At 42.4% G+C, this 14783-nt stretch overlaps 1 protein-coding gene across 4 annotated transcripts in view; it reads right to left on the bottom strand.

Moving 5' to 3' along the window:
* Nucleotides 1–627: 627 nt before the first annotated feature.
* The window catches only part of ccdc50b (coiled-coil domain containing 50b), a 16475-nt gene continuing 2319 nt past the window's right edge, over nucleotides 628–14783 (bottom strand). For 2 of the 4 annotated variants that reach the window (XM_047804272.1, XM_047804279.1), the window contains 10 exons: nucleotides 10735–10797; nucleotides 10492–10636; nucleotides 9354–9444; nucleotides 3646–3748; nucleotides 3456–3541; nucleotides 3271–3321; nucleotides 2292–2441; nucleotides 1921–2021; nucleotides 1700–1794; nucleotides 628–1626 (listed from right to left, as the gene is read on the bottom strand). In XM_047804272.1, the coding sequence (XP_047660228.1) occupies nucleotides 1481–1626; nucleotides 1700–1794; nucleotides 1921–2021; nucleotides 2292–2441; nucleotides 3271–3321; nucleotides 3456–3541; nucleotides 3646–3748; nucleotides 9354–9444; nucleotides 10492–10636; nucleotides 10735–10797 (1031 nt within the window). In that variant the 3' untranslated portion in view covers nucleotides 628–1480. The remainder of the gene's footprint in view (nucleotides 1627–1699; nucleotides 1795–1920; nucleotides 2022–2291; nucleotides 2442–3270; nucleotides 3322–3455; nucleotides 3542–3645; nucleotides 3749–9353; nucleotides 9445–10491; nucleotides 10637–10734; nucleotides 10798–14783) is intronic. The other 2 variants (XM_047804282.1, XM_027168804.2) reach the window with 2 other exon arrangements.

The following is a 14783-nucleotide window of genomic DNA, read 5'->3' on the forward strand; positions in this document are numbered from 1 at the left end:
CATCTGATTATATCAGTGTTTAAAACACACCGCTAACCTGTAAATCCAGTACAGCTTCACTGTTAAAACACAAAAAACCCACAAACATAAACACAAAGTCTTGCAAACTGATAGTGAAGACTGATAGTGCTAATCTGTATTCAATCTGGATTCGGTTTTAACTTTGAACTCGATCGTATATCGATGCGTTAATTAAACTATCAATATTACACAAAAAAATACCGTTTAAGTTTTGTTATATTTTTAAAAAATAATAATAAGCAGTTTTAACTCTCGGGGCTACGGTGGCTTAGTGGTTAGCACGTTCGCGTCACACCTCCAGGGTTGGGGGTTCGATTCCCGCCTCCGCCTTGTGTGTATGGAGTTTGCATGTTCTCCACGTGCCTCGGGGGTTTCCTCCGGGTACTCCGGTTTCCTCCCCCGGTCCAAAGACATGCATGGTAGGTTGATTGGCATCTCTGGAAAATTGTCCGTAGTGTGTGTGAGTGAATGAGAGTGTGTGTGTGTGCCCTGTGATGGGTTGGCACTCCGTCCAGGGTGTATCCTGCCTCGATGCCCGATGACGCCTGAGATAGGCACAGGCTCCCCGTGACCCGAGAAGTTCGGATAAGCGGTAGAAGATGAGTGAATGAATGAATGAACTCTCTAGGTTGATGAATTTAAACAAGCTTGATAAACTCCAGGAAGAGATCCTGCCACCTCACTGCAGTCACTGCACATTGTTTAAAGGTTACAGTGAACAGTTTAGTGCCGCGTTAACGTACATCGACGCTCCAAATGATGCCGCACAAATTCCCTCCACATTCCAGGAACGAAGACGGATTCCTTTTTTATGCACCAAAGATCTGAAACACTTTAATTTACTCTATTTTTTTTTTACAGAATCTAATTCCCGGTTTCTCTCTAAATCACGCTGAGAGCTGTATTATAATGTGCATCAAAAAAAGTTAGATTTTTATAAGGAAAATATTGTAAACATCTCAGGAAACTGATTTTTTTTTTAATTCATTAATGTCTAATACTTGAGAACTGAAGACGGAGTGGAATATGGATGAATGCTGCTGAATTCTCCGCTCTGATTGGTCAGGAGGAGTTGATTCGTTTTCTTTTACAGTGGCTTTTATTCCGACGACTGGACGCTCAACATAAACAGACTAAAAGTGCGAAGGTATATCAGGTAAGTGTCTTATAATAATGAGGGGGGGGTGATGCGGGTGAGAGAACGACCGTATTATATTACAGCTGCTGTAAAGTAAGTGACGAGGAAGACCACGACATTAACTACAACGTACTGTGACGCTAATGTACGAGATGTCGTTATTCTGTTAATGGAAACGTTAAGCGTTGGTACATTGCTGTGGTATAAGAGGAATAAAACACCGTGCAGCTACAGGATAAGATAGAAGAAGATAAACTTCTGCTTCATCACACCACCCCATGTGTTTCTACAGTGCACAACTAAAGAAACCCCCCCCTCCCTTCACTGCTGCTTACAGCTTTCCCGTTTCTCTTTGGGTTTGAGGCGTCCCGGTCTGTCTGCCTGCCGTCTGCTTGGTGGGATGGCAGAAGGTTCTGGAAGGTAGTCGTAGAAAACGCTGTGAGGTGTCCGAGGAGCCAGGCGGATTCCTGCAGAAAACAGAGTCGCCACGTGATCTGGACTAGAACCTAGAAAATTCAGTTTTCCAAAAAGTTTAATTACCCGATGACGAGCTGGTGGAGATTCTGGTTTCCCGCTTCCTGCCGGCGAACGTCGGGTCCAACTCCTCCGCAATGTTGTGGAACGGGTGAGCGAGTCTGTGGAGAAAAGAGGAAGGATGTGAGAATAACGTGACCTGCTGTGCGTGTGTGTGTGTGTGTGTGTGTGTGTGTGTGTGTGTGTGTGTGTGTGTGTGTGTGTGTGTGTGTGTGTGTGAGACTAACAGAGTAGTGCATGTGGGGATTAGTGAGTGCTGATCGTCCTGAGATCGTTCCTCTTCCACAGGTGAGTGAAGGCCCTCGGAGTTCAGTCTCTCTCTCGTCACCTAGACCGTTCATTTACATACCGAAATAAATAGAAATAAATTAGTAAATTGATAATAATAATAATAATAATAATAATAATAATAATAATAATAATAATAATAATAATAATAAACCTTAAATTGAGTAAAAAAATCTTAAAAATGAAAATCTCCAGATTTCAGAGAGAGTCGTAACCGGACGTTTCTTATATATCGCTGATTTAGTGTGTAAATAAATAAATAAGTAAACAAACAAACAAACAAACAAATAAATAAATAAAATTTGTTTACTAGTGTTAAGTGAGAATTTGTCACATAATATATTTCGGATGTGATTCCTACTCTTCTGCCTCTCCGATCAGGTGACCTCTCCAGGGCAAACAGGTCACATGACCTTCTGCCGCTCTTCTTCTCCTGTCGCTGCATGTAGCGAGCAAGTTCCTGTAACAGAGAGCGGAAGCGACAGAAGTCGGGAGTTCGCAAAGCTTTCATCGTCACATCAGAGACTTTATTAATATTTCATCCACCTTAATGAATCTTTCTTTTCTTTCCTCTATCCACCCATTCTACTTCAAGCCATTCGACTGGTTTAACTTCATCGCTCCATCCATTGTTATCTTTCATCCCTCCGTTCAGTGTGATGCAGTTCATCATCCAGCTGAACTCCACTCAACTCATCCCTTCACGTACAGTACCTACTCGTTTATACCGAGTAATTAAATCCATCTGTCCGTCGTTATGATCGTCCATCACACGAGACGTTTTTCATCTTTTCATCCATCTAACCATCTATCCATTCAGCTGCAGTTCATCCATTCATTCACTCGTTCATTTCACCTTTCCTCCATGTATCCAACCAACGGAATTATTTAATTAATTAATTTAGTCTGTAATCAAGAATAATTATCCATTTCCATCCACCCACCCATCCATCCATCCATCCATCTATGCAGCCATTTTTGTCTTTCATCCATTTTTCTATCCAAATCCATCCATCCATCCATAAATGGCTGCCCACTGCTCCGGGTGTGTGTTCATGGTGTGTGTGTGTGTTCACTGCTGTGTGTGTGCACTTTGGATGGGTTAAATGCAGAGAACGAATTCTGGGTATGGGTCACCGTACTTAGCCGTATGTCATGTCATTATCCAACATCCATCTGTCATCTATTCATTCATCCATCTTTCCATCCAGCCATTCTTCTTTTATCTCTTTATACAGGTTTAGTCATTCCATCCATCCATCCATCCAACCATCCATCCATCCTCTCACCTCATCTTGGGCCACTTGAACTGTACGAAAGTCCACGTCAGTTTCGGTGATCTGGAACCAGAACAACAGAATGTGAAATGAAATGCTGTGTGTGTGTGTGTGTGTGTGTGTGTGTGTGTGTGTGTGTGTGTGTGTGTGTGTGTGTGTGTGTGTGTGTGTGTGTGTGTGTGATCTATATGACCTACTCTCCGTTGAGGCAGTGTGTCCTCCTCCTCCTGCAGTCTACGTGCAAGTTCTGCATCCCGCATCATCTGCTCCCAGAGCCCTAAACCTGCACGAGAGAGAGAACAGTCAAAATGACAAAAGAAAAAGAAAGAAAGAGAGAGAGAGAGAGAGAGATGGAGACAGAGACAGAGATGTATGAAGTTTAATTACCCTGACTGAGCAGTGAGTCTCCTCTGTCCTCGTGGTGACCAGCCTCAGCTCTCTCCTGTCTAATCATCGATTCTTCCTCTTCCTGCAACCGTTTGGCCATCTTCTACCAACACACACACACACACACACACACACACACACACACACACACACACACACACACACACACACACACACAAAAACACACACACGATTGAATGATTAAATATATAAATATATTATATACACTTTTATAAACGTGCATATTATTAGACTTAGAACATGTGAAGCATCTGTCGTGCAAGTCACCGTGAACGAGCCGTTACTATGGAAACAACAATGCATTACAAACATTATAAACTTTAATAAAAACTGCATAATAGGGCTACTGTTCTAGAACATTCATTAACACCTATTGGCCAATCAGAGTGCTGTGGTGAAACATCTCCTACATACGACTGACACGGGGACCGTAACACACGCAGTACGTGTACGAAATGACATTTGGCTGAATTTTGCAGAGTAACATCTTTAGAAAGTGTTCCTGTGTGTATACTGTAGAGGCCGCAAGAGTGGGCTGAGAAGTTTCCACACACATCACTAACGCACTGAACAGAGGAAAATACAGCTCAGGGTAAACCCACAAATGCCCCCCCCCACACACACACACACACACTGCATGTGCACACTGAGTAGCGCAGTCTCAATTGTTGAGGTTTTGATTCTAAAGGCAATTTCTATAACGTAGTGTGTGTGTGTGTGTGTGTGTGTGTGTGTGTGTGTGTGTGTGTGTGTGTGTGTGTGTGTGTGTGTGTGTGTTGGTTTCTGTTGTGGTTCTATAACTGTGACATCATGGCAGCTCTCTATTATTGCACTTTAATACAGAGACAACACATTTAGAAACACTGCTAACTATTTTATTCCACTGCTAGCAGAGTTAGAGCGAATAAACCACTCAGCAGAAACGAGGACAACGGCAGCGGAAGGCAACACCTCTGTGGAAAAGATGTAATAAAACCAAAAAGAGCAAACAATAAAATAGAAATCAAGTAAAGTGTAAAGGAGGACATCGATTAAATCTCAAGCCTCAGGATAAAGAAATAAAACAAATGAAACTCTCAGTACAGATTATAGTATTTTATAATTTGTTGTTTAGCGGAGAACGTTTTATTCCTGAAATTATTCTCTGAATATATTTTTATTATAATTTGTTTTTGTTGCTGACATTATTGATGTACCTACTGTAGCTGCTTTTGAATGATCAGAGTTTAAAGGTCAACCTGTTTCATTCGAGTAACCAGTCAAATAAACGAAAAAAAGATGATATAATACCAAATATTTATAATATTTAATTATTATTATGTTAATATTAAATGAATATATTTCAATATAAGATAATTGGGGTTTAGAGAAGACTTTTAGTGAGATGCAATAAACAGAAAGAGAGAGAGAGAGAGAGAGAGAGAGAGAGAGAGAGAGAGAGAGAGAGAGAGAGAGAGCTTACAAAAGAAATGTTTCTTAATTTATGTGACTGATAAACTGAGTAACATCACCTCTATTACAGCATAGAGTTTTAAATAATAATGTTATTGTTATCAGTCTGAAGCTTAGCATAAAAAAGCGGTTTGTCCTAAAGCGCATGATCTGAAGGTTTAGTGTTGGTTTAGTCTTGGTTTAGTCTTGGTTTAATGGAGGTTTAGTGTTGGTTTAATGTTGCTTTGGTGTTGGTTTAGTGTTGGTTTAGTGTTGGTTTGGTGTTGGTTTAGTGTTGGTTTAATGGAGGTTTGGTGTTGGTTTAGTGTTGGTTTGGTGTTGGTTTAGTGTTGGTTTAGTGTTGGTTTAGTCTTGGTTTAGTGTTGGTTTAATGGAGGTTTGATGTTGGTTTAATGGAGGTTTGATGTTGGTTTAATGGAGGTTTGGTGTTGGTTTAGTGTTGGTTTGGTGTTGGTTTAATGGAGGTTTGGTGTTGGTTTAATGGAGGTTTGGTGTTGGTTTAGTGTTGGTTTAGTGTTGGTTTAATGGAGGTTTGGTGTTGGTTTAATGGAGGTTTGGTGTTGGTTTAATGGAGGTTTGGTGTTGGTTTAGTGTTGGTTTAGTGTTGGTTTAATGGAGGTTTGGTGTTGGTTTAATGGAGGTTTGGTGTTGGTTTAATGGAGGTTTGGTGTTGGTTTAGTGTTGGTTTAGTGTTGGTTTAATGGAGGTTTGATGTTGGTTTAATGGAGGTTTGGTGTTGGTTTAATGGAGGTTTGGTGTTGGTTTAGTCTTGGTTTAGTGTTGGTTTAATGGAGGTTTGGTGTTGGTTTAATGGAGGTATGGTGTTGGTTTAATGGAGGTTTGGTGTTGGTTTAATGGAGGTTTGGTGTTGGTTTAATGGAGGTTTAATGGAAGTTTGGTGTTGGTTTAATGTTGGTTTAGTGAAGGTTTAGTGTTGATTTAGTGTTGGTTTAATGTTGGTTTAATGGAGGTTTGGTGTTGGTTTAGTGTTGGTTTAGTGTTGGTTTAGTGTTGGTTTAATTGAGGTTTGGTGTTGGTTTAGTGTTGGTTTAATGGAGGTTTGATGTTGGTTTGGTGTTGGTTTAGTGTTGGTTTGGTGTTGGTTTAATGGAGGTTTGGTGTTGGTTTAATGGAGGTTTGGTGTTGGTTTAATGGAGGTTTGGTGTTGGTTTAGTCTTGGTTTAATGGACATTGACATCTTGAGGAAACAACAGAAGGATTCAGAACAGATCTCAGATTCTCAGAAAGAGACAGAGCTCAGACCACACAGCTTATTAATAATTACTAATAATATATAAATATATAATATATAAATATATAATCTATAAATACACCGTTATTAACAACCAGTGAGCTGAATTAAAGTTCCGCTTATGTCGAGTTTATCATTTCAAAATGGTAAATGGGTTCTGTTAGATTTCAGGTAAAGTGGCCTCTAGCCAGCAGGGGGCGCTAAAGACTACTATAAGAACACTGTTTTTAGATGCCTACAAATGTTAAGGCTTAGTCATAGTATATGGTACAGTATATAAAGCTGTGTGCAGACGTTTGTGCACTTTAATTAATTCAGTAAAACTAACAAGAAAGTTTTATTTACAAAATGTTCCAGTATAAAAGTTTATGTAAAGATAAAAAAAACTGATCTCCAAGGTCACCTCCTGCTGTTTGTTTTTTTCAGTCAGACTAAACACTTTCTATCTTCTTACCCTCTTCTCCAACTTTCCTTTCTTTAAGGTGGAGATTTCCTAACTGGAGGATTTAACCTAACTGGAGAGCTCACAGCAAACAGCTCGAGAGTCTGAAGCTGTTCGAACTGAAATAAATCCAAACGTGTTTTTACGGTGTGAAGTCATTACACGTTAATGAGGAACATTCTCGGTCTCAGTGTGGTGAGACTTTCGATAAACTGTAATGTTTTAGCTGTAAAACAAAGGAACAACTTTAGTATTAAGTTTTTTTTTTCTTCCTCTCTCGACCGAACTGTTCTGTAGACGGATTTCTGACGCTCTTTAGTCCTCGTCGTCACCTCGCTGAGATATTTCACATGGTCTAACAAAGCATTCACTCTGACATGGTAAAATTCATCTGTATACAGCTAGCAGTTATTTATAGAGGGGTTACAGACCCACTCACAGCCTCCTGATGCCCGGCCCCCTACACACACACAAAACACACACACACACACACACAAAACACACACTTCATGTGTAATAATAAACCAGGTGGCATGTGTGGAGAAAGGAGGCATTGAAAAGCCTCATTTTGTTTCTCAGCCAGGAGTCGGGACTTTCACACACACGCGCACTCACTCACACACACACACACACACACTCACACACACTCACACACACAGGCCTCCCTTTGTCAACAGCTACAGTGACTTACACAGTGACATCTTGCTTATATAGTTCTTTCTAAAGCACCGTCTGATAAAAGCTTTATTCCGAGAGCTTCGGGTTCTTCAAACCCGAACGACGAGACAAACCGAGGCCGAGCGGAAGCCTGTAATTTATTCCCTTTTTTTTTTCTTTAAAGCCTGACTCGCCCTGTTGAGACCACTATCAGGAAGGACAATAATTTTCCATCCAGTGTATGTGATTCATTTATTCATCGATTCGTTGTAAATGAGTCTGTGTTCTCAGTGTACACATCGTTCCCTGCTCTAATACACTCCAGTGTGAACACGGCGTTAGGGCGTTATTCAGGTAGCTCACGTGGCCTTCTGGCCAGATTGGACTGAATAAGTCAACACCAGGGGTTTCACAATCACTGGGAATGATTCATTCTCACAGTTTATTGAGTCTTTTTTCAGAGACATCGCTGCAGAGATTCCCTAAAGTAAAGAAACAATTCCTGATGTGCGACCTTTCCTCAGTTCCACATTCACAACTAGTTCCTACCTGCAATCAGCTCCCGTTTACTGTCTGGTGCACAAAAAATACGGAAAGAAATCCATGATTTAGTCTTAATCTTACGGCGTCAGGTACGTCCGTCTGTATGTATAGAGACGTTACGTAGAAAAATAAAGCTAAAGAAAGTAAAAGAGATTTTTGATGCCAGCTATATGAAGCTTTTCTCCATTACATATGGAGAAAAAACACACAGTGGTAATAACATAAGAAAATAAATATGAATATTTGTTTATTAAAGACACATCTGGTTTAATCTGGTTTAAAGCTCTCGCACAGAAAGACCAGAAAGTGGTTAGCACGTTCGCCTCACACCTCCAGGGTTGGGGGTTCGATTCCCTCCTCCGCCTTGTGTGTGTGGAGTTTGCATGTTCTCCCCGTGCCTCGGGGGTTTCCTCCGGGTACTCCGGTTTCCTCCCCCGGTCCAAAGACATGCATGGTAGGTTGATTGGCATCTCTGGAAAATTGTCCGTAGTGTGTGTGTGTGTGTGTGTGTGTGTGTGTGTGTGTGTGTGTGTGTGTGTGTGTGTGTGTGTGTGTGTGAGTGTGTGAGTGAATGAGAGAGTGTGTGTGCCCTGTGATGGGTTGGCAAGGTCCAGGGTGTATCCTGCCTCGATACCCGATGACGCCTGAGATAGGCACAGGCTCCCCGTGACCCGAGAAGTTCGGATAAGTGGTAGAAGATGAATGAATGAATGAATGTTAAGCGCTAACTGAAGTTATAGCATGTGTATAATTCACGCTGGCGCTGTTACTACAATGAAAATAAATACACAAACAACGTAATAGAAAAGGATTTTAGCCAAACGATTCCTTTAACGTTTGTGAACATCAGCACTGGATATCTGGCCTCGCCGTTCACGTCTAAACCGACCTTCTCACGACACGGTGCTGAAAATAAAAATGTGTGCGTCGCTATGGAGACGGTCACGAAGCCCCAAAGTGCGGTCTCAAGCTCGTCAACAACAAAACTGCCATTTTTAAAGTTTGAGTTTTAGCGAGGCTGAAGGAACAAAGAAAGAAAGCAGCACTTGAGGCTCTGTGAAGTGTTCTGCAGAGCCTGAAAACAGGAGCCTCTTTCTCTCGTGCTGCTTTTCCTTTTCCATCCATGATCTCTTTACTGTTGTGAACAAGTGCCCGCTCTGTCCAAGTGCCCTGTAATGAGCTTAAACGTGAGAGAAATGTGTGGACTGTGTGAGAGCGAGTGTCGTGTGAGAGCACAAAGCCACGACAGAACACACACACACACACACACACACACACACACACACACACACACACACACACACACTGCTCTAGGACGTACTGTAAAGAACCGAACTTTACCTCGTCCTCTTCCTCCCTCCTCTGAGCTTCTTCGTCACATCGCCGCAGCTCTTCCTGAATCATCCTTGCGTACTCGCAGTCTTGCTCCTCCCTACAAATGAGACGCACAGACGGAAACGACTTCTAAAAGTGTTCAGATAGTCATCAGCAATCAGAAAGACATTGTAATTAAAGGTGCAGTCAGTAATTTTAGACACACCCACAAACAACCATTTCCATGACCTTATGATTGTGTTATAATCTAACATTCGTGTGCCACTCAAAGGATGAGCTGTTTAAGATTTAGAAAAATACTGACTGCAGCTTTAACGGTATTTCCTTCTTTAAAAATCTCCTCGTCCTTATCGGTAAGACTTCATCGTTTGTTTGTTTTTATTTTCCTTATTTAAGATGCTTTAAAAACCTGAGCTTCTCTTCTGAGCAGATATGTTTTTTGATAACTCTTCTGATATGTTTATTGACACCCACCAGAATGTGTTACCAAAATATTACAAAAATATTTCTGTATGAATTTTTAAAATCGCTGACCGCCCCTTTAATCCGAACAGCACCAAGCACTCTGACACACACGACTGAAAGTTCATTCATTCATTCATCTTCTACCGCTTATCCAAACTTCTCGGGTCACGGGGAGCCTGTGCACACACTCTCATTCACTCACACACTCACACACTCACACACTACAGACAATTTTCCAGAGATGCCAATCAACCTACCATGCATGTCTTTGGACCGGGGGAGGAAACCGGAGTACCCGGAGGAAACCCCCGAGGCACGGGGAGAACATGCAAACTACACACACACACAAGGCGGAGGCAGGAATCGAACCCCCAACCCTGTAGGTGTGAGGCGAACGTGCTAACCACTAAGCCACCGTGCCCCCTCCCACAACTGAAAGTTATGACAGGTTAATAGATCTACATGTAGCACACTTAAATACAACTTTAAAAGACTCACTGACTGCACCTTTAATGTAACAGTTAGTTTGTTACCTGATCTCTAGGTGTGCTTTAAGCATCGTTATCAGATTGTTTTGATAAGTAGCTAACGTCAGACGTATCAGAGACGACGTGGGAATGTTGATGTAAAGCAATTCATTAAAATGTTTAACCACACATACACACACACACTATCTTACAGCTGCTGGAGCTGTTGTGTGAGTTGGACCCTCTCCTCTTCCTCCTCCTCCTCCTCCTCCTCCTCCTCCTGTAGCCTCCGAGCCAAGTGGACATCGTTCTGCACCGCCTGGTTCTTCTGCAGGTTGGAGCTGTAGAACTCTTCGACTAAGACGTTGTGGGGGGAAAAGAACGTGTCAGAACATCCTGTTTGCTCTTACGTCATTTCTTTTGAGGAGGACAAGTGTGATGGAGTGTTTACTCACTCTCCTGCTCCTGAAGGCTGTGAGCCAGAGCTCCATCTTCCAGCACTGAGAAACACTGATACACTGCAAGAGACACAAAACAGACTCACTGAGTGTGTGAAGGGGAAATGGAACATAAGATGAAGAAAAAGTCAGAAAATGATCTCTCAAACACACAGATACGGTATCTCACAGAAGTAAGTACACCCCTGACATTTTTATAAATATTTTATTAGATATTTTTATTTGAAAACACTGAAGAAATGCTCCAATGTAAAGTAGTGCGTGTACAGATTGTATAACAGTGTCAGTTTGCCGTCCTCTTAAAATAACTCAACACACAGCCATTAATGTCTAAACCGCTGGCCAAAAAAGTGAGTACACCCCCTAAGTGAAAACATCCAAATTGGGCCCAATTAGCCATTTTCTCTCCCTGGTGTCATGTGACTCGTTAGTGTTACAAGGTCTCCGGTGTGTTAAATTTGGTGTGATCACTCTCTCACTCGCTCATACTGGTCATTGGTACCTCATGGCAACATGGTACAACATGGCACCTCATGGCAAAGATCTCTCCGAGGATCTGAAAAAAAATATGGCGTTGGTTATAAGAATATCGCCAAAGACCCTGAAACTGAGATGCAGCACGTTGGCCACGATCATACAGCAGGAAGTTGAGTATGTCGTCAGCGTCATATCCAGAGGTTGTGTTTGGGAAATAGACCTATGAATGCTGCCAGCATAGCCGCAGAGGTTGAAGAGGTGGGGTGGGGGGTGGGGGGTGGGGGGTCAGCCTGGCAATGCTCAGACCGTACGCCACATCAAATCGGTCTGCATCTCTGTCGTCCCAGAAGGAAGCCTCTTCTAAAGATGATGCACAGGAAAGCCCACAAATAGTTTGCTGAAGACAAGCAGACTAAGGAAATTGTTTACTGGAACCATATCCTGTGGTCTGATGAGACCAAGATAAACTCATTTGGTTCAGATGGTGCTGAGCGTGTGTAGTGGCAACCAGGTGAGGAGGACAAAGACAAGGGTGTATTGCATACAGTCAAGCATGGTGGTGGGAGTCTCATGGTCTGGGGCTGAATGAGTGCTGCTGGCACTGGGGAGCTACAGTTCATTGAAGGAACCATGAATGCCAACATGTACTGTGACCTACTAAAGCAGACCATGAGCTTCTTCCTTCTGAGACTGGGCTGCAGGGCAACATGATAATCCAACATGATAACGACCCCAAACACACCTCCAATACGACAACGGCCTTGCTAAAGAAGCTGAGGGTAAAGGTGATGTACTGGCCAAGCATGTCTCCAGACCTAAACCCTATTGAGCATCTGTGTAACATCCTCAAACGGAAGGTAGAGAAGCGCAAGGTCTCTAACATCCACCAGCTCCGTGATGTCATCATGGAGGACTGGAAGACGACTCCAGCGGCAACCTGTGATGCTCTGGTGAACTCTATGCCCAAGAGGGTTAAGGCAGTGCAGGAAAATAATGATGGTCACACAAAATATCAAAATGGTCACCCAATTTGGACATTTTAACTTAGGGGTGTAGTCACTTTTGTGATTTTGTGTGTGTGTGTGTGTGTGTGTGTGTGTGTGTGTGTGTGTGTGTGTGTGTGTGTGTGTGTGTGTGTGTGTGTGTGATCTTGCAGAGCTGCAGCAGTGGCCAAGTGGGTCAGTGTCAAGACAGGAGTGTGTGTGTGTGTGTGTGTGTGTGTGTGTGTGTGTGTGTGTGTGTGTGTGTGTGTGTGTGTGTGTGTGTGTGTGTGTGCGTGCACGATCTTGCAGAGCTGCAGCAGTGGCCAAGTGGGTCAGTGTCAAGACAGGAGTGTGTGTGTGCGCACGACTGTGTGTGTGTGTGTGTGTGTGTGTGTGTGTGTGTGTGTGTGTGTGTGTGTGTGTGTGTGTGTGTGCCCCAGTCAAATTCCTTACCCAGATAGGCTCCAGTTAAATGTAAGCACCAAACGAAGGTGACTGCTGATGACTTATGATAAATGTCACTAAACTAAACACTTTTCCTTATAAACCAGACGTCAAACATAAACCTCTCTGTAGTTTCCTTTCTCTAAAGACCACTCGTTCACTCGCAGACACAGATCATAAGGGGACAGCCGTGGAGATGGAAAAACAGCCACCCTGCCCTCCTGCCTGCTCTCCAACTGCGTGCTCTATGAGCTCAGACGGAAAAGTTGACACGACCGTCCTGAGAACAGAGGCTTGTTTCAAACCGGACTGAAACTCTAAATACACTTGGATTAAAACTCGAGACCGGAATAAACACTTCCTGTGTCGAGGACCGAGATGTGCAACAACACACAAAGTGTTTTCACAGGTTTATGTAGAATTAATAATAAAGGGATTTTAAAGCAATGCCTTTAATTAACACATATAATCAAACTGAGGCCATCCTTAAAAATCGTTTGGTTTGCAGTAACAGTAAAAAAAAGGGGGGGGGGGGTCAGTAGGTAGGTCTATTTTTTATTTTTTTCAAGATTCAATGTAAAAAAAAAAAAGTACAATTTATGGTGATTACGTACAGTAGGTATGACTTTAAACAAATTAGCAAATCGTGACGTCACTGGCTGGGTCTTCAACCCGTGCCTTCGGGCGCATCGTTGCAAACCTTATTTTGATGCTGGACAGTTTTTACAGAACTTCGTGCCAAGTTAAAGCGTGTCGAGCTGTTTTAATGACTTAGATGTATTATGGCGCCCGAACCCGTACGACTTTGAACGGTGACCGCAAACATTTTGTTTACTGCAGCCGCAGCCATCGTTACCGAGCGCGAACCGTCGTCTCTGACAGTGAATGAGAGAATGAGACGAAGCGAACGTACAGGCCGTAGTGTGACATCCGGGAACCAATAGCGTAAACATAGATGACGTCACTGGTTCTTATTTAAAAGAAAGAACGTAGCCTTCGTCTGTATGCAGGCCAATTTATATATTTACAATACTTACTAAAATCTAATTATTATTATTGTATTGCTTTTGTATTAGTTGTTTGAAGAATAAGTTAGTTAGTTGCTATAATTTACTGCCATGTCAGCTACTGAGGCTATCTTCATAGCAAGAACGGTTAATAAGAACTAAAATAACCCAAAATCACAAAGAAATAAATATAGACAAATATAGACAACTTAAATGTTTTTTTTACATTAATATATGACAGAAACTCTAAAACCTTTTCTGATGAAACCTTGTAAAATAGCGGTAATGGGATTATAGGTATATACATAGGTATTAGATACATATTAGAGACCTATTAGTAATTTAATATGTATCCTGTATTTCAAACAGTTTGTTATTCGACCATGTATTCCATTCCTCTTGCCACTTATTTAGTACATAGCCATTGGTTTGACGAGTAAAAAAAAAGTCGGTCTTAACGCAAATTTACAACCGGCAAGTCGGTTGGGCTTAAAGCAAAAATAAATAACTAAAAAATAAATAATTGAGTCAGTCCTGAATTGACAGGGTCGGTCGGGTTACGGCAAACAAGGATATTTTTAAGGATGTCCTCATGGTGAAAGTGTTAAGGAGATAGAAAGAGTCTCCGGTGTCTGTGCTTCACACTTTAAAGTGTGGGGAAAAAGAAAGGCTTGTGAGAGCACAGACTTTGTGGATGTTACACAAGTTTAATTATAAATGAATAAATGGGACAAGGGGGCACGGTGGCCTCACACCTCCAGGGTCGGGGTTCGATTCCCGCCTCCGCCTTGTGTGTGCGGAGTTTGCATGTTCTCCCCGTGCCTCGGGGGTTTCCTCCGGTTACGCCGGTTTCCTCCCCCGGTCCAAAGACATGCATGGTAGGTTGATTGGCATCTCTGGAAAATTGTCCGTAGTGTGTGTGTGTGTGTGTGTGTGTGTGTGTGTGTGTGTGTGTGCGCGCCCTGTGATGGGTTGGCACTCCGTCTAGGGTGTATCCTGCCTTGATGCCCGATGACGCCTGAGATAGGCACAGGCTCCCCGTGACCCGAGAAGTTCGGATAAAGCGGTAGAAAATGAGTGAGAGTGAGTGAGTGAGTAAATGGGACAATGTGGTGTTCATAGTTCATATAAATAA

This window comes from Tachysurus fulvidraco, chromosome 2 (genome assembly GCF_022655615.1).
Source record: "Tachysurus fulvidraco isolate hzauxx_2018 chromosome 2, HZAU_PFXX_2.0, whole genome shotgun sequence".
Lineage (NCBI taxonomy): Eukaryota > Metazoa > Chordata > Actinopteri > Siluriformes > Bagridae > Tachysurus > Tachysurus fulvidraco.